This window comes from Tursiops truncatus, chromosome 10, assembly GCF_011762595.2.
Source record: "Tursiops truncatus isolate mTurTru1 chromosome 10, mTurTru1.mat.Y, whole genome shotgun sequence".
In the NCBI taxonomy this organism is placed as follows: Eukaryota; Metazoa; Chordata; class Mammalia; order Artiodactyla; family Delphinidae; genus Tursiops; species Tursiops truncatus.
The window spans coordinates 2,039,987-2,056,378 of record NC_047043.1 but is presented as its reverse complement, the minus strand read 5'-3'; the positions used below and the strand labels follow the sequence as shown (position 1 = coordinate 2,056,378).

Here is a 16,392-nt window from a genome sequence, read left to right as displayed (position 1 = left end):
TGCCGTTTGAGCGTGGGGTGGGGCCTAGGCGGGGCGATGTTCAAGCGTGGGGCAGGGCTTCTGCTTAGGACCTGCGCAGAAGGGGAGAGGCAGCTTGTGGAAGGGAGGGCGTCTGGAGGGCGGAGTTCCGGGGTTTGGAGGTAAGGCCCTGGCTGAGGGTGTGTGGGTGGGGTTTAGGCACAGCACTTTGGATGGGGTTTCGAAGTGTAGAGGTTGCGGGGGGGGGGCCCTTGGCTCTGCGGGGCAGGAGGGAGGCTCCGAAGGCAGAGGATTAGGCCCGGGAGCCCAACAGGCTCCCTGGGGCCTAAGTGAACAGGGAAAGCGCTGGCCGCGTTCCCTCCCGTTCCTTCGTGTCCCCCCCATCATCTCCCCATGTCTCCCCCGTCTTCGCTGTCTTCGCTGCTGGACCCCTAACCGTGGGTGGGTCCCGCTGGGTGTAGGAACTCCTCCCCTCCCCCAGCCGCCCCCAGGGGTGCCGGGTCGGAGGTCAGGCCTTTACTTGTGCTCCCCCTTCCCTCCCTCCCACTCCCTCAGGACCCGCGCGGCTGGAGGGGGCCTCGGTGGGCAGAGCGCCAGGCCCGGGATCTCAGCAGGTTACAGGCTGTGCACATAAAGATGGTTAAGATGGCAAATTTTATGTGTATTTCACCACTATGGAATTTTTTTTCCTCTTCAGACCAATTCAAGCTTTAAAGGTTATAAACATTAGCTGCAATCGAAGATTCAGTAGGGAGAAAAAACAACTACCCTTTAATTCTGGCTACTCTCCTGCCCTACCTGAACTGAAAATACCTGGCACATTCGTGGCTGCTGCTTAGCCTTGGCTGGAATTGGAGATTCCAACCGCTTCCTTGCACGTTACGTTATTTCTCCTCCCAGACACCCTTCCACTGTAACAGTCCTGTAGGCACAGTGCTTCTACGTGTTACAGCCATGCAAAGTTCTGTTACCTGCAGTGTCCTCACTGGCCCATTGGAGTTTCTTGAGCAGTAAAGGCAGGTTTGGCTTAAATATGGGTTATGCTAAAATATTTATGTTCTTTCAACATAAAGCTATCACATCAATTTCCTGCACAGAAAGAAAGAGAAATATGTAATATTCCAGCTACTATTGTTTGACGTTCAGAATCTTGGGTGGGGTCGACATTTTCTTATGTTTTCCTGAAATGTTGATTGGGATCTCTTGTCAGAAATATCAGGGTTAAAAATAATTGTACAATTTTAACACCAGTTATCCTACTGGTCAGCAAAAATGGTAGTGCTGAGGTTTAGCCTATTGGTGTAACAATTTTTAAGTACACACTTGAGAAGTAGCTCTGTGTATATAACACTACTGTGCAGTTTAAAAAATAACTACTATTTGTTAGAGTCACAGATGTAGAAAACAATCTTATGGTTACTGGGGGAAAATGGGGGGAAGGATAAATCGGGAGATTGGGATTGACATATACACACTACTATATGTAAAACAGATGACTAATAAGGACCTGCTGTACAGCACAGGGAACTCTACTCAATACTCTATAATGGCCTATATGGGAAAAGAATCTTAAAAAGAGTGGATGTATGTATATGTATAACTGATTCACTTTGCTGCACACCTGAAACTAACACAACATTGTAAATCAACTATACGCCAATAAAAATTAATTTAAAAAATAACTACTATTTTTGTGCCAGGCACCTTGTGATGCATTCTTTTAATCCTCACATCAACCTTATGTACTATTGCCCTATTTATAGATGAGGAAACTGAGGCTAAGAGAAGTTAGGAAGCAGGCCCCAGGTACACAGCCAGAGCGGCAGAGGGGAATTTAAGCCTGCTTGATTTCAGAACCCTGTACCTGGATTATACCATAGAACTAATCCTTCAGTGATTTCCTTGTAATCAGATGCTTCTAAAACCTTGACCATATAAATACCTATTTTTATTTACATGACTACTGTAATTAGAAAAACTTAAAAAAAATAAACACCACACATTAAAATGTACATCAAAATACTATTTAAAATGTTTTGTGAGAAATAACTCCTTGTTGCTGAAGATCTAACTTCATATTATGGACCCAAAGCAAAGGTCATGACCATAGCATCAAGTGGAGACTCTCCTTAGCACGATGCGTGACCTGGAAGCGGGTCTTATTTAGCAGTGTCAACCTTAGGGTCTGAATACCTTTTTCGGAGCCAAGATGCATAGTCTTATTTCTCAAGTTGTAGTCTATGTCGTCTCATTTAATTGGTTTCTGCCCAAGACTAGTGTTTTTGTGGTGCTTGGGCCTTGTATTGAAACTCCTCAGGTATAAATTTGGCCCTTTTCAGCCCAGTTTTTAGAGCGTGGAGGCTGAAGGAAGGGCCTCTGAGCCAGGTGTGAAGGACGGCAGTGCCGCAGGCTCTCGGATCAGTGCGTTTTTCATCTTGAAAGTCAAAATGCAATGTCAAGAAGCTCCTCTTCTATCAGCAGCTTCCTCTCTCCTGCCAATAGCAGGGGTGAAAAGGAAATGCCAACCCACGTGGTAAAGTCACAGTGGAGAATCTCAAACTGTTTCATTTATACAAACACATGGCTTACATCTGAGGTACAAAATTTTATTTTAAAAAGTCCATTAAAGATATCTTACGCTTTTTGCCTCTGAACATTGATCATGCAACCTCTTTGGAATTTAGAAGACAGGCAAAAGGGATGCATTTAGAAAAGAAATCATCCAGCCCCCTCCAGCAAGCCTGGGACTGTCTGCCCCTCCAGTTTTCCTTTTGGGCCATGTGATCCAATGCTGTGTGGCAACCAAGTAGTGAGCCTGGATATGTGTGGATAGGAAAACAGGTTCACTACTTTATAGCAGTGCTGTCTTCAACTAGGGCAGTTTTGCCCCTCCAGGGAACATCTGGAAACGTCCAGAGACATTGCTGTTTGTCACAACTAGAGATGGGAGGAGGGGGAGAAAAGCACTATTGGCATCTCACAGGGAGAGGCCAGGGTTGCTTCCAAATGCCCTACGATGCACGGGACAGCCCTCCACAACAAAGAGCTACGTGGCCCAAGATGCCAATAGTGCCAAGGTGAAGAAATTCTGCTTTACAGTACCACTGACTGGAGGAGATTTAGAATCAGAACCAACAGTACTGTTATGAACCCACCAAACACTAGGATCTGTTCTGGCAGCCAGATGGCCTTACCACACCCTGTGTGCCTCCCTCCCGGGAGGGCTGAGCACAGTGGCACACCTGCTCTGCCGAGCAAAGGGCGGGCGGTGATGCTGGGTGGCCTGGTCACGTCAGTCTCCTAGCCCTCGAGTGCCTTCACTCCTTCTTGGTTTCAAGCGGGCTTTGAAAGGTTGAGTGCTACAGGCACAGCTAGCAGACTCGGAACCTGTCCTTTTACAGCCTAGCTCACAGGAAAAAATGAAATTATTTCTACAGTATCCTGGGATAAACTGAGGAAGCTGCTCAACACTGATCTGCCCTGAGGCTCCAGCCGTAGCCAGGGGTGAAGCGATCAGTACTCCCAGCACACCTGCTCCCTCTCCAGGGCACGCAGGTTGGAAAAGTACCTGAAGTGTCAGAATGCTAGGAAAGAACCTTTGTACTCGTCAGAATTAGTAGCAATTCTGTGCAATGAGAGCCTGGGAAAGTCTCCTGTTTTTGTTCTCTATTTTTCCCCCCTTGTCTGTACTCCTTAAAATCGCTTCCGTTAATTTACAGAGTGAAGATAGCATATAACTCCTGAAGCCTGTAGTGACTGACACAGAATTTGATCCTGAAGTTGAGACCCTATAATTTTGGAATGAACTGTGGTTGTGATAGAAAAAAATCCCATTTGACGAGAATGCAGCATTTTACAGTGCTTCGGCTACAACAGGAGCCTATGTAGAGAAGACAGTGCAGAATTAGAAAGCTGATTTAGTTTATATTCTAAAATATTAATTTTTTTTTCCTTGCTCAAGCAAAACGTCAAGAAACTGAATGAACAGCATCACTGAAGGTTATGGAATAATCTGGAAGAAAATGATCTCCCTTGAATCTCTCTCCCTTTCAAAACGCTATTAGGCTTCTGTTTTGATTGGACCTTGGCCATGAATAGGTCTTCCTGTGCAGTGGGTTGTTTGCTGTAGATTTCTTTTCCCATCCTCCAGCTATGAAAGGCAGGAAATGATTTTTACGCACAGAACCCGCATCAGTGAGGAAAGAATTCTGAACCTTCTGAGGCAGCAGGCTTTCGGTGGGTCGCTCACCTAGTGAGGAGAGGGCCTCCTGCTGCAGGAGCCCCTGTGGGCTTAGTTCTGGCTGCTGTGTGTCAGGTGGCTCAGCAGGTCTAGCCTGGAACACTGGTAGAGCGCAAAGGCCAGCTTTCCCACGGTGGCCCCCTTGCTGCCTTCCCTCATCAGCCACTTTTGGAGCATCTGGTAAACCTTTTCTTTTAGTCCATCTCGCTCATAGTCATGGTCAATTTCATCAATCTGAGATTGGGAGAAGCCCAGCTTACGGGCACAGTCTTTCCACTGCCTGCCCAGATTTTCTCTGACTGGGTCCAGGTGTTTATCAGTCAGACTAGTGGTATTATCTGCCAAATAGAAAAGAGAAGAAGGCATCAAGCTATGGCCATTTGAACGTCTAGCTTCAAAGACCTGTATAAAGTGAAGAGTCCCAGGAGACGGTGAAAAAGATAACTTCTTCATGCTATGGTTGTGGGCTCATCGGTTGATACTTTACCTGTCTGCCAGCCCATGTGGAGGAACCTCTTCCCCCGCCCCGGGAGGTGCAGGTCTGAGGCACAGCCCGAGGCTTAGAGAGCGAAACCCCTCTGGTTACTAGGCTGTTGTGTACAACCTGAGCCACAGCCCTTGTTTATATCACACATTCCTGATGTAAAGGGGGAAGACACCATTTTTGTTCCTTTTGGGCATTTTCCACTTACATCTGGCCAGAGTTAAGGTCATTCAACTCAGGATACCCTTCAGCCAACAGTTTGCTTTCCTCTTACTTAATCAAGGAAACTGAGACCACCGGCTGCGAACTGGTTTCATTACACTGCCTTCCCTTGTCTTTTAATGGATGAGGTATTTTTGGACTTATCCCTCCCCTACCCCAAGTGCTGTCCTCTTTCCTCCTACAGCCATAACCTCTCTCTTTCTACTTGTTCCTTCCTCTCAGGCCTTCGTAAAAATAATAAAATGAAGCAAAATAAAAGTATAAAACCACCAAAACACCACAAACAAACCCAATTTCTTGATCCTCGTCCAACCTCAGTAAGCTGAATATGAGAAAAAAGATACCTCATTTTCCCCGACTCCCCACAGCGCAGCTTCTGCCATCACCACTGGACGCCAGGCGTCCAAAATTCCGTCAACGCTTCGCCAGGAGAGGGACGCTGGGTTTCATCAGATTCTCAAAGGTACCCCTGTCACCCCCAAAATTAGGAACTTCGGCTCTAGATTTTAAAGACTAGCCTTCAAATGGCTTAGACCAGGGATTGTCAAACTATGGCCCACGGGCCAAATCCAGCCCGCTGCTTGTTTTTGTAAACCGTTTTATTAGAACACAGCGACGCCCATTCGTGTACATACTGTCTGTGGCTGCTACTGTACTACAGTGTTAGCTGAGTAGCTGCAACAGAGACCTCAGGACCAGTGAAGCCTAGAACATTTACTACCTGGCCCTTGATTTAAAAACACTGCCCATCCTAGGGTCAATTAGAAAGCTGGGTTCTTAAATCACATTGCTTTGGCCTCGTGACTGCTTTTCCCAGGTTGCGTTTTGGGATTAATGTTATGAGGCTGCATGGTGGAACGCCACAAGAGAAAGCCCTCTTATTTTATTATGCATGTGCAGCTGAGGGCATAGTCTTCTACCTTTTACAGAATCCCTTTGGACGAGGACCTGAGGGAGCTACTGCTGCTAGGTCTAGGTACTAATACTGATGCGATGATGATGATGGTGTGTTTAACACTTGTATATCTTATAATGTGCCAGGCAGTGTACTAAGCTCTTTATTCATATTGACTCGTTTAACTTTCACAGCAAATCCATGAATTAGATATTCTAATTATCTCCAGAGTAAACATAAATAAGTTACAAAGCAATTACATGGAAATTACAGAGCTATTTTAGAGAGGAAAGATAGGGCACTTTCACAGAGAATAATTAGTGAAATATTAGATAAGACAGTTCAAGGTTACTATAGATGGGTCCTTCAAGGGCATCTTACCAAAGATATCTCGGTACTTAGAAGCTGGGTCTTCTTTCAAGTTCATGTACGTGCTGTCCAGTACCAATGGACTCATTCCGCCAATCTCCATAAAATTATTGTTTCCAATCTGAACGCCAGAACAGTTGTATATGCCATATTTTAAAGACTCATCTGATTAGAGAGAAACACACAGGTAAGTACATCTAGACTGAAAGCAAGAGAAAAAAGTACTATGTGGTAAAGGGGCAGGGTTTTACTCCAAATGCTTAAGTTAAATTATTTATCCTATGCCACCCTTTGAAATTTTCTTCTTTAAAAGGTGGCTGAATCATCTCACATCCATTAGGATGGCAACTATCAAAAGTATAGAAAATAATAAGTGTTGGCAAAGTTGTGGAGCAATTGGAACCCGTATGCACTGCTGGTGGAAATATAAAATGGTACAGCCACTGTGGTAACCAGTATGGTGGTTCCTCAAAAAATTAAAAATAGAATTACCATACAATCCAGCAATTCTACCGGGTATATACCCCAAAGAACTGAAAGCAGGGTCTCAATCAGATATTTATACACCCATGTTCATAGCATTATTCATAATTGCCAAAAAGTGGAAGGCACCCAAGTGTCCAACAGCGGATGAATGGATAAACAAAATGTGGTCCATCCATACAATGGAATACTATTCAGCCTTAGAAAAGAAGGAAATTCTGACACAGGCTGTAACATGGGTGGACCTTGACGACATTGTGCTCAGTGAATAACCCAGTCACAGAAGGACAAACACCATATGATTCCACTTATATGAGGTCCCTAGAGCCATCAAATTCATAGAGACAGAAAGTAGAAGGGTGGTTGCCAGGGGCTGGGAGGAAGGAGAATGGGGAGTTATTGTCTGATGGGTACAGTTTCAGTTTGGGAAGAAGAAAGAGTTCTGGAGGTGGATGGTGGTGATGGTTGCCCAACAACGTGGTTTTCATCACCAGTGGTAGTCTTTGGCCTATATGAGATAAAAAGTGAAAATATCCAAGATTTATTTCTTACCTTCAGAAAACAGCAAGCAAGCGGAAGAATACAAGCAGATACCTTCACTTACATCAGAGATCAGACATAGAGGAGCTACTGAGATTCGGGTTAGAGTGGAAGATGCCTACTAGATGCAAAGACCTGTGGCCTGACACTTGTGGGCAGCTGCACTGACTTCTACCCAAACCAAGAGCCTAGGCCAGGTGGTCTGATGGAGACTTATTCCGAGAAGGCAAGGTGTGTCTGGTGGCTGAAGACCCCAAACAGCTTGTCCTTTGTTCACTTATAGTCTACAACAGAGCTAATGGCTGCTTTACTTTCAGGAAAGGTTACAAAATAGAACAGTGTGACTGAAAGGCCTGTTTACCTCTTGATGGGAAGGAGCTGAATGGAATGGTGGGTGTGTTTCCCAGTAGGTTGGTCTCAGGCACTGGAGTTTTATACAGGCTTGGCATGTGGCCTGGATTTGGCCCATCCCAAACTCCTGGACCTGCGGTTCTCAGATCCACTGGTCTTGCTCCAAAACCGAGTGATGTACACAATCCGTTTCTCCAGTGTGGTAACTGGGGCTGGCTGGCTAGCCCTGCTGGTTGCTGTACCGCACTACCATGATTGGTTGCACCGGAATAAGCAAGGCCTTTCAGCCCTGGGTTCTGAGCATTCTCATAAGGTCTCTGCTGTGCAAAAGGGTCATGGGAGACCCGCCGTCTCCTCTCTTCCTGTCTCCTGTCAGCCACATTCTGTCTGGGCTGCTCTTCCGTATGCCTGTCCATGCGGCTGCCATAAAGATGGTAGTTGGCCTCCTCCTGGAGTTTACTGTGCAGCAGGAGGTCCTCCTCCTGCTGCTCTGGGGAGGGAGCGAACCAGGAGTCCTCCACAGGACCCAGCCCAAATCCCCGTGAACTGTGCAGCGAACTGGGCTGTTCTGTGGCTGAAAACAAATGAATCAGCGTCAGAAAGAGTTTCATGAAACGTTAAGAGTAAAAACCTGAGCACAGTCATGAATCTGTACCTTGGAGTAACACACTGAAAACTCTGAGAACAAAGAAAAAGCGTTTACCAGGTGCTTTTCCTCCTGTGAGTTACACAGGTAATAAGCAGCCGTCCCTGCCTGGCAGTGTGAGAGCACGAGAGAAGTTATAACCAAGCAGCAGAAAAGTGGGTGTTGTAGGAATGACCAAGGAAGAAAAGGACTTGTGTTGGAGCAGGGAAGGTGTCCCCTTGTTGTGACGCAGGGCTGGAAAATAAGAATGGCAGCAGTTCTGAGCTAAGCACTTCCGTGGATTCTTTTGTTCTTTAGAAGTCCTATAAGAGTAGGAACACTTATTACTACAATGATGGACGGGGCTTACAAGAAGTCAGGTGATGTGCCTCAGAACAGACAGCTGATAAGTGGCTTCAATATCCTATACTCTGCTTTCCCTTCTATTAAATGAAAAAAGTATCCCTGCTTGAATCTGAGGCCAACCTCTCTGCATGTACTCTGGACCCAGTCATCCCTGACCTTCTCAAGGACTTTGCTCCCACATAGGTTCCCGTCATTTTCCCTGAGCTGTCACTTCCTCCCTATCAGATATATTAGGCCTCTTGTGTTCAGGATACTTTATGATTTTGGTGAACATGTTGTTACCTAATATTTCAAATATATGTACCTTAACTCCGAATATATTAGAAAGTCCTTTAAGCCAGCTGTTATATTTTATAGCTTCTTCTGTTTCTCATATAGTTGTAAATAGCCTTTTAGACAGTACAGTGAGTGAATGAACAAACAAATAAGTGAATAAATAGATTTTCAATCACAGTATAAGTTACCTGAATTTGACCTGCTTGGAGACACTGCTACGCAACCAATTTGGAGAGACTTCATTCTCTTTACAATTTCATTTTGGCCCAGATACTCTTTCTAGAATTAAGAACATAAAGACATACTTTAGTAAGCAGCAGAAAATACTGGGTTGGCCAAAAAATTCCAGAAAATTGTTGTAAGGAAGAACGAATTTTTCAGAAGGTAGAAATTTCACATAGCTCTTACAAGCAGTAAATACTTCTTTAAGAAAATAAACTTTTTTCCCTAAATAGCCAAAACAATCTTAAAAAAGAACAAAGTTGGAGAGCTCACACTTCCTGATTTCAAAACTCACTACATAGCTACAGTAATCAAAACAGTGTGGTATTGGCCTAAGGAAAGACATACAGACCAATGGAATATAATGAACCCAGAAATAAACCCTTGCATATATGGCCAATTGATTTTTTATTTTTATTTTTTATTATTTATTTATTTACTTTTGCCGTACAGCATGCGGGATCCCCAACCAGAGATGGAACCCCTGCCCCCTGCAGTGGAAACACCAAGTCTTAACCACTGGACCGCCAGGGAAGTCCCTGGCCAATTGATTTTTGACAAGAGGGCCACGACCATTCAGTGGGGGAACACTGGTACCTACATGTGAAAGAATGAAGTTAGATCCTTACCTTTCAACATACACAAACATATATAAAAATTACCTCAAATGGATCAAAGACCTAAGCTTAAGAGCTAAAATTATATAAGAAGAAAACATAGGAGAAAAGCTTCATGACATTGATTTGACAATGATTTCTTGGATATAACACCAAAAGCACAGGCAACAAAATAGGTAACTGGACTACATCAAAATTAAAACCTTCTGTACATCAAAGGACACTATCAAGAGAGAGAACAGACAACCCACAGAGTAGGGAAACATTTTTGTAAATCACATAAATATAAGGGATGAATATCCAGATTATATAAAGAATTCCTATAATTCAACAACAAAAAAGAAGCAACCCAGTTCAAAAACAGGCAAAGGACTTGAATAGATATTTCTCCAAAGAAGACATACAGATGGCCAAGAAGCACATGAAAAGATGCTCAACATCATTACTCAAAGAGAAATGCAAATCAAAACTGCCATTCATTACAATGGCTATTATCAAAACAAAACAAAACCCAGAAAATGAAAAGTGTTAGTGAGAAGGTAGAGAAATTGGAACCCTTGTAAGTTGATGGTGGGAATATAAAATGGTGTAGATATTATGGAAAACAGTTTGATGGTTCCTCAAATGTTTAATGTATAATTATCATACAATCCAGCAATTCCACACGTAGGTATATACCCCAAATAATTAAAAGCGAAGACTCAAAAAGACACTTGTATACCAATGTTCATAGCAGCATTATTCATTATAGACAAAAGGTGGAAACAACTCAAGTATCCATCAAAGATGAATGAATAATCAAAATGTGACGTATACGTACAATGGAATATTATTCAGCCTTAAAAAGGAACGAAGTTCTGATACACGCTACAAAATGGATGAACCTTGAAAACATTACGCTAGGTGAAATATGCTAGACACAAAAAGACAAATTGTATGATCCCACGTCTATGAGGCGCCTAGAATAGTCACATTCATAGAGACAGAGATTAGAATAGAGCTTACCAGGGGCTGGGAGAGGAAGGAATGGGGAGCTGTTGCTTGGGATACAGAGCTTCTGTTTGGGATGATACAAATGGAAATGGATACTGGTCGTGGTGGTACAACATTGTGAGTATACGTAATGCCACTGAATTGTATACTTAAAAACTGGTTAAGACGGTAAATTTTATGTTATGTATATTTTACTACAATTAAAAAAAAACTTCTTCCCTTATAAAAATAATAATACTCATTATAAAAGATATAGAAAATGTATAGGATTATCTTTAACTAGAAACCTACTCAAGTGAAAAAATTAACGTTCTGTATTTCCTACAAGTTTTTTCCCCTGGTCATATTTGCACTATGGTCTTAACAGAGTGCCTGCTGCATAGGTAGATGATCAAAAATATACAGAATCAACATACGAATGATTTAGGGGAGAGTGACACAGGGTATTAACTATGTGTACAGTTTGTAGCATTTTGTATGTTGCTTTTTACTTAACACATAGGCATTTTTATGTTATTTTAATTTTGTTTTTTCTTTAATTGGAGTATAACTGCTTTACAATGTTGTGTTAGTTTCTGCTGTACAACGAAGTGAATCAGCTATATGTACACCTATATCCCCTCCCTCTTGGACCTCCCTCCCACCCCCCATCCCAACCATCGAGGTCGTCGCAGAGCACCAAGCTGAGCTTCCTGTGCTGTACAGCAGGTTCCTACTAGCTATCTATTTTACACATGGTAGTGTATATATGTCAATCCAGATCTCCCAATTCATCCCACCCTCCCCTTCCCACCCCGTGTCCACATGTCTGTTCTCTACGTCTACATCTCTATTCCTATCCTGGAACTAGGTTCATCTGTACCATTTTTCTAGATTCCACATATAAGCGATATTATACAGTATTTGTTTTTCTCTTTCTGACTTACTTCACTCTGTCCCTAGGTCTATCCACATCTCTACAAAAGGCACTATTTCATTCCTTTTTTATGGCTGAGTGATATTCCGTTGTATATATGCGCCACATCATCTTTATCCATTCATCTGTTGATGGACACTTAGGTTGCTTCCATGTCCTGGCTATTGTAAATAGAGCTGCAATGAACATTTTGGTACATGACTCTTTTTGAATTATGGTTTTCTCAGGGTCTATGCCCAGGAGTGGGATTGCTGGGTTGTATGGTAGTTCTGTTTTCAGTTTTTTAAGGAACCTCCGTACTGTTCTCCACAGTGGCTGTATCAATTTACATTCCCGCCAGCAGTGCAAGAGGGTTCTTCCCTTTTTTCCACACCCTCTCCAGCATTCATTGTTTGTAGATTTTTTGATGATGGCCAGCCTGGCAATTCTTGACTATCTGACTGTGTGTGTGTGTGTGTATATCTTAAAATCTCTGTCTGCCTGCCTGTTTTATCTACTGCAGTCTCCCTTTCACGATTATAGCAGCACGTTGCTGTAAGACTTAAGATAACAGCTAACAGCTTGTTTCCTGAGTGTGTGAGGAGGGGAGGTCTCTGTTCCTCTTGGTTGGTTAGTTGGCAACAGTCTCTGACATACCTCTCTGATCTCAGGCACCAAACTCACTGCTTCAGCCCTGGGCACATGCTGCTTCCATCTGCTGCTTTGGCACAAGACGTGAGGAGGGAGGAGCCAACTTTTAAAACTGACACAACCATGGCTCCCAAATGACGACGCCTACCAACGTCCTGTGTGACCACCCACTTCTTCTACACGCTGACCCGAGACGTCTTCCTCTGTGACTTCTTGATTATCATGTTTGGGGCAGCCTTTTAAAACTTTTTTCCTGTTTTATGTCTCAACAGATATAAATAATTCTGTTGGCTTTTTATCTTTCAAGAATTCCTCAAAATGACTGACCCACCTATGGTACTTTCCATCCTGTTCCAGTAATGTTGTGCTTTTGTTTTCATATTGGTAGATATATTTTTCTCTCATTTCATTAGTTTTGACAGAGGAACGGGTCCGGTATGCTAACTTGATGATATCTGCATAAAACTGCCTATTTTGTTTTTTGTGGTTACCAAGCTAGCTTACCTCAAATCTCAGTAATAAAGTATAATGCTTTGGTTTTCATGACTGACAATATATATGCTTCAATATGTTAGCATTTTGAGCAGCTGCTATGTTACCTACCTTTAAACTCTTCACATCCTCTTCTACATGTTCTTCTAATTGATTTAAATAAAAAGGCCTAAATTTCTCTTCAATGCCTATATATAAAAAAAATAGTACTTTAAATTTCTTAAGTATTTTCTAGAATAAAATTAAAATATTACCAATCTATTATCTTTGAATTACTTACCGTAATCTGTGGGCAAAGCAGGGAAATATAAACTTAAATGCCAAATCACTGACTTTCATAAAGAGACTAACAAGACTATTACACAGACAGAACGAAGGATAGGATATCACTGGAAACCCAGGACTCCTGCCTAATAATAGACAGTTTCTCTGGCTGCAGCACAAAGCCCTACCTAATACGAGTTAATTTCCAAATGAAAAAAGATGGGTGGACTCCTTGTTTCTGTCCCTTTGGCATCTGAGTTACTATAGGGTGGAACACTCAGAATAAGGATCTGGTATAAAGTTAGAGCTGTTGGCCTTAAAAGAAAAATGTAATTTCCATTTTTGGGAAGATGGAATAGACATACTTTTCCTTATTTCTCCCACTAAGTATGACAAGAACCCCTATATGTTATATTATATATAAAACAAACATAAGGAGACTGAAAGGAGGAGAGACAAAGTCAGACTAGCTAGGGACTTTGGGATCTGAGGAAAGATATGGCAGTGAGCTTACTGGATTTTTTTTTTTTTTTTCTTTTGCTGCACAGATCTCAGACTTGGACCTGAAGAAGCTAGCAACCCAACAAAAAAGCCCAACAAAAGCCTGTTCTTAAAAAAAAACAAAAAACAAAAAACCTGTTCTTTCTGGCCAGAGGGCTAAGCAAGGGGCAGCCTAGCAAGACAGAGTGCTTAGTCCATAACCACTCTCCAGCCAAATGCCATAGAAAAATCATGACTCCATCCCCCACCCCCACCAGCAAAGACTGAGTGGGGAGTTGAGACTCCCGACCCCAGAAGACACTGACAGGGTGCTCCAACACCTCACCAGGGTGATGTCAGAGAAGGCCAAACAGGAGGCCAGAACTTTCCTTCCAGTCAGGTGGTAATAGCCCCTCTACTCCTGTGGTGTCAGTGGACAACAAGGGTAGACTGAACTTGCATCCTCACCTTGCAGTAATAAGATGCTCCTTCCCTATCCCGATGGGGAACTATCAGAAGAGGCCTTGGGTGAGTCGGGACTTTACCTCCATTGCAGTGTCCATGGAGACCATGTGGACTCCACTGAAACCCTCACCCCTGACCAGTAGTAACGAAAAGCCTCCCACTTCAGGTGTCAACAGGGCCAAGTGGGGAAACTGACTTCCTTTCACCTGGTGCTAACAAGGTGGCAGTCACCCTTTCTTTATCAAAGCCATGTCAGAAGAGGCCAGTTAAAAACAGAAGGCTTCATAGTAAGAGAGTGTACAAGTTTCAATAGAAAAATCATTCATCATACTAAGACCCAGTAAGGTCACAAACTGAATGACAAAAGACAACTAACAGATGCCAACATCAAGATGACAGAGACATTAGGATTACACATCGAAGATTTTTAAACAGCCATGATAAAAATGCTTCGAGAAGCAATTATGAACATGCTTGAAACAAATGAAAAAATAGAAAACATCAACAAAGAAACAGAAGATATGAAAGAAATTTCAGTGAAATTTTAGAACTGAAAAATAAAATAAGGCAAATAAAAAGCTCAGTGGATGAACTCTACAGCAAAATGGAGGAGAAAGAGGAAAGTCAGTGAAATGGAAGACAGAACAATAAAAATGAATGGAAATTCTAGCCAGTGCAATAAAGCAAGAAAAGGAAATAAAAACTAAACAGATCAGAAAGAAAGAAATGAAAATGTCCCTGTTTGGAAATGACATGAAAATCTAAAATCTCCAAAAAAATCTCCAAAAAAACTCCTAGAACCAGTTAGTGAGTTCAACAAGGTCACAGGATATAAGATTAACATATAAAAAATCAACTCTACTTCTATATTCTAGCAATGAACAAATGGACACCTAAGTTAAAAATACAACCTACTTATAATTGCTAAAAAAAAAAAGGAAATAGATATATAGGACTTGTATGTTGAAAACTATACAACACTGATAAAGAAATCAAAGACAATCTAAATAAATGGAGAGACATATTGTGTTCATGGATTAGAAGACTCAATATAGTAAAGATGTCAATTCTCCCCAAATGGATACACAGGTTTAACACAATTCCTATCAAAATCCCAGTAAGATTCTTTTTTTTAGACATAGACAAGATTTTTCTAAATTTTATATGGAAAGACAGGAACTAAAGTTAAAATAACTTTTTAAATGAAGAAAAAAGTGGGAGAAATCAGTCCATCCAATTTCAAGAACTTATGTCACTAGAGTAATTAAGACCGTAGGTACTGGAGTAGGGATAGATGCATAGATTAATGGACCAGAACAGAGAACCCAGAAATAGACCCACACAAATATCCCAACTGATTTCTGACAAAGGACAAAAAACAATGCAAGGGAAGAAGGGCAGCCTTTCAACAAATGGCGTTGGAATGAGGCAAAAAGAAAAAAAAAAAGCAAACTTCAACCTAAGTCTCACACCTTATACAAAAATTAACTCAAAATGGATCATGGTATTTTCCCAGTAAGACATAAATTAAATAACTGGCAAGAAAAACAACCAATATTTAGTTCTGTGTTACCATTCTTATGTTAGCAATAATAAATTTTCCTTGACAACAAAAAAAAACAAACAAAAAAAACTTAACAGAGACTTAAATGTAAAACCGTAAGAATTTTAGAACAAAACAGAAAAAAAAATTTGGGATCTAACCCTGACAGTGTCCTTAGACTTGACACCAAAAGTATAATACATAAAAGGAAAAATTAATGAATGAGTCTCCATCAAAATAAAAAACTTTTGCTCTGTGAAAGACCCTACTAAAAGGATGAAAAAAACCAAGCTACGGACTGGGAGAAAATATTTGAAAACCACGTGTCCAAGAAAGGAATACTATATATAGAATATATAAAGAACACTCTAAATTCAACAGTGAAAAAACAAAATCCAATTAGAAAATGGGCAAAAGACATAGAGCAACATTTTTCACCAAGGAAGATACACAGATGGCAAATAAGAACATGGAAAGACATTCACCAACATTAGCCATTACAGAAATCCAAATTAAAACCACAATGAGATATCACTACATACCTATCAGAGTGGCTAAAATTAAAAAACAGCAACACCACCAAATGCTGGTAAGGATGCAGAGAAGCTGGTGAGAATATAAAATGGTACAGCCACTCTGGAAAACAGTTGGGCAGTTTTGTTTTGCTTTGTTTTGTTGTTGTTGTTGTTGGCATGTGTGATCTTGTTTTTTGGGGTTTTTTTGGCCGTGCCACGCGGCTTGTGGGATCATAGTCCCCCGACCAGGGACTGAACCTGGGCCTTTGGCAGTGAGAGCACGGAGTCCTAACCACTGGACCGCCAGGGAATTCCCATTTTGGCAGTTTGTTTAAAAAAAAACCCTAAACATGAACCTACCATATGACCTAGTTCTTTCACTCCGGGGTATTTTTATTCCAGAGAAACAAAGACTTATATTCACA

The 16,392-nt window shown here is 41.8% G+C and overlaps 1 protein-coding gene and 1 long non-coding RNA gene across 8 annotated transcripts in view; one reads left to right on the top strand and one right to left on the bottom strand.

The window, feature by feature from the left end:
• Positions 1-2,665, top strand: LOC141279679 (uncharacterized). The gene is made up of 2 exons (XR_012334287.1): positions 1-140; positions 535-2,665. It is a non-coding gene; the product is annotated as an uncharacterized lncRNA (long non-coding RNA).
• The window catches only part of RIPK1 (receptor interacting serine/threonine kinase 1), a 41,224-nt gene continuing 27,396 nt past the window's right edge, over positions 2,565-16,392 (bottom strand). For all 7 annotated transcript variants that reach the window (XM_019945101.3, XM_019945096.3, XM_019945097.3 and 4 more), the window contains 5 exons: positions 12,812-12,888; positions 9,019-9,109; positions 7,574-8,137; positions 6,202-6,354; positions 2,565-4,557 (listed from right to left, as the gene is read on the bottom strand). In XM_019945101.3, coding sequence (XP_019800660.2) covers positions 4,271-4,557; positions 6,202-6,354; positions 7,574-8,137; positions 9,019-9,109; positions 12,812-12,888 — 1,172 coding nt within the window. In that variant the 3' untranslated portion in view covers positions 2,565-4,270. The remainder of the gene's footprint in view (positions 4,558-6,201; positions 6,355-7,573; positions 8,138-9,018; positions 9,110-12,811; positions 12,889-16,392) is intronic.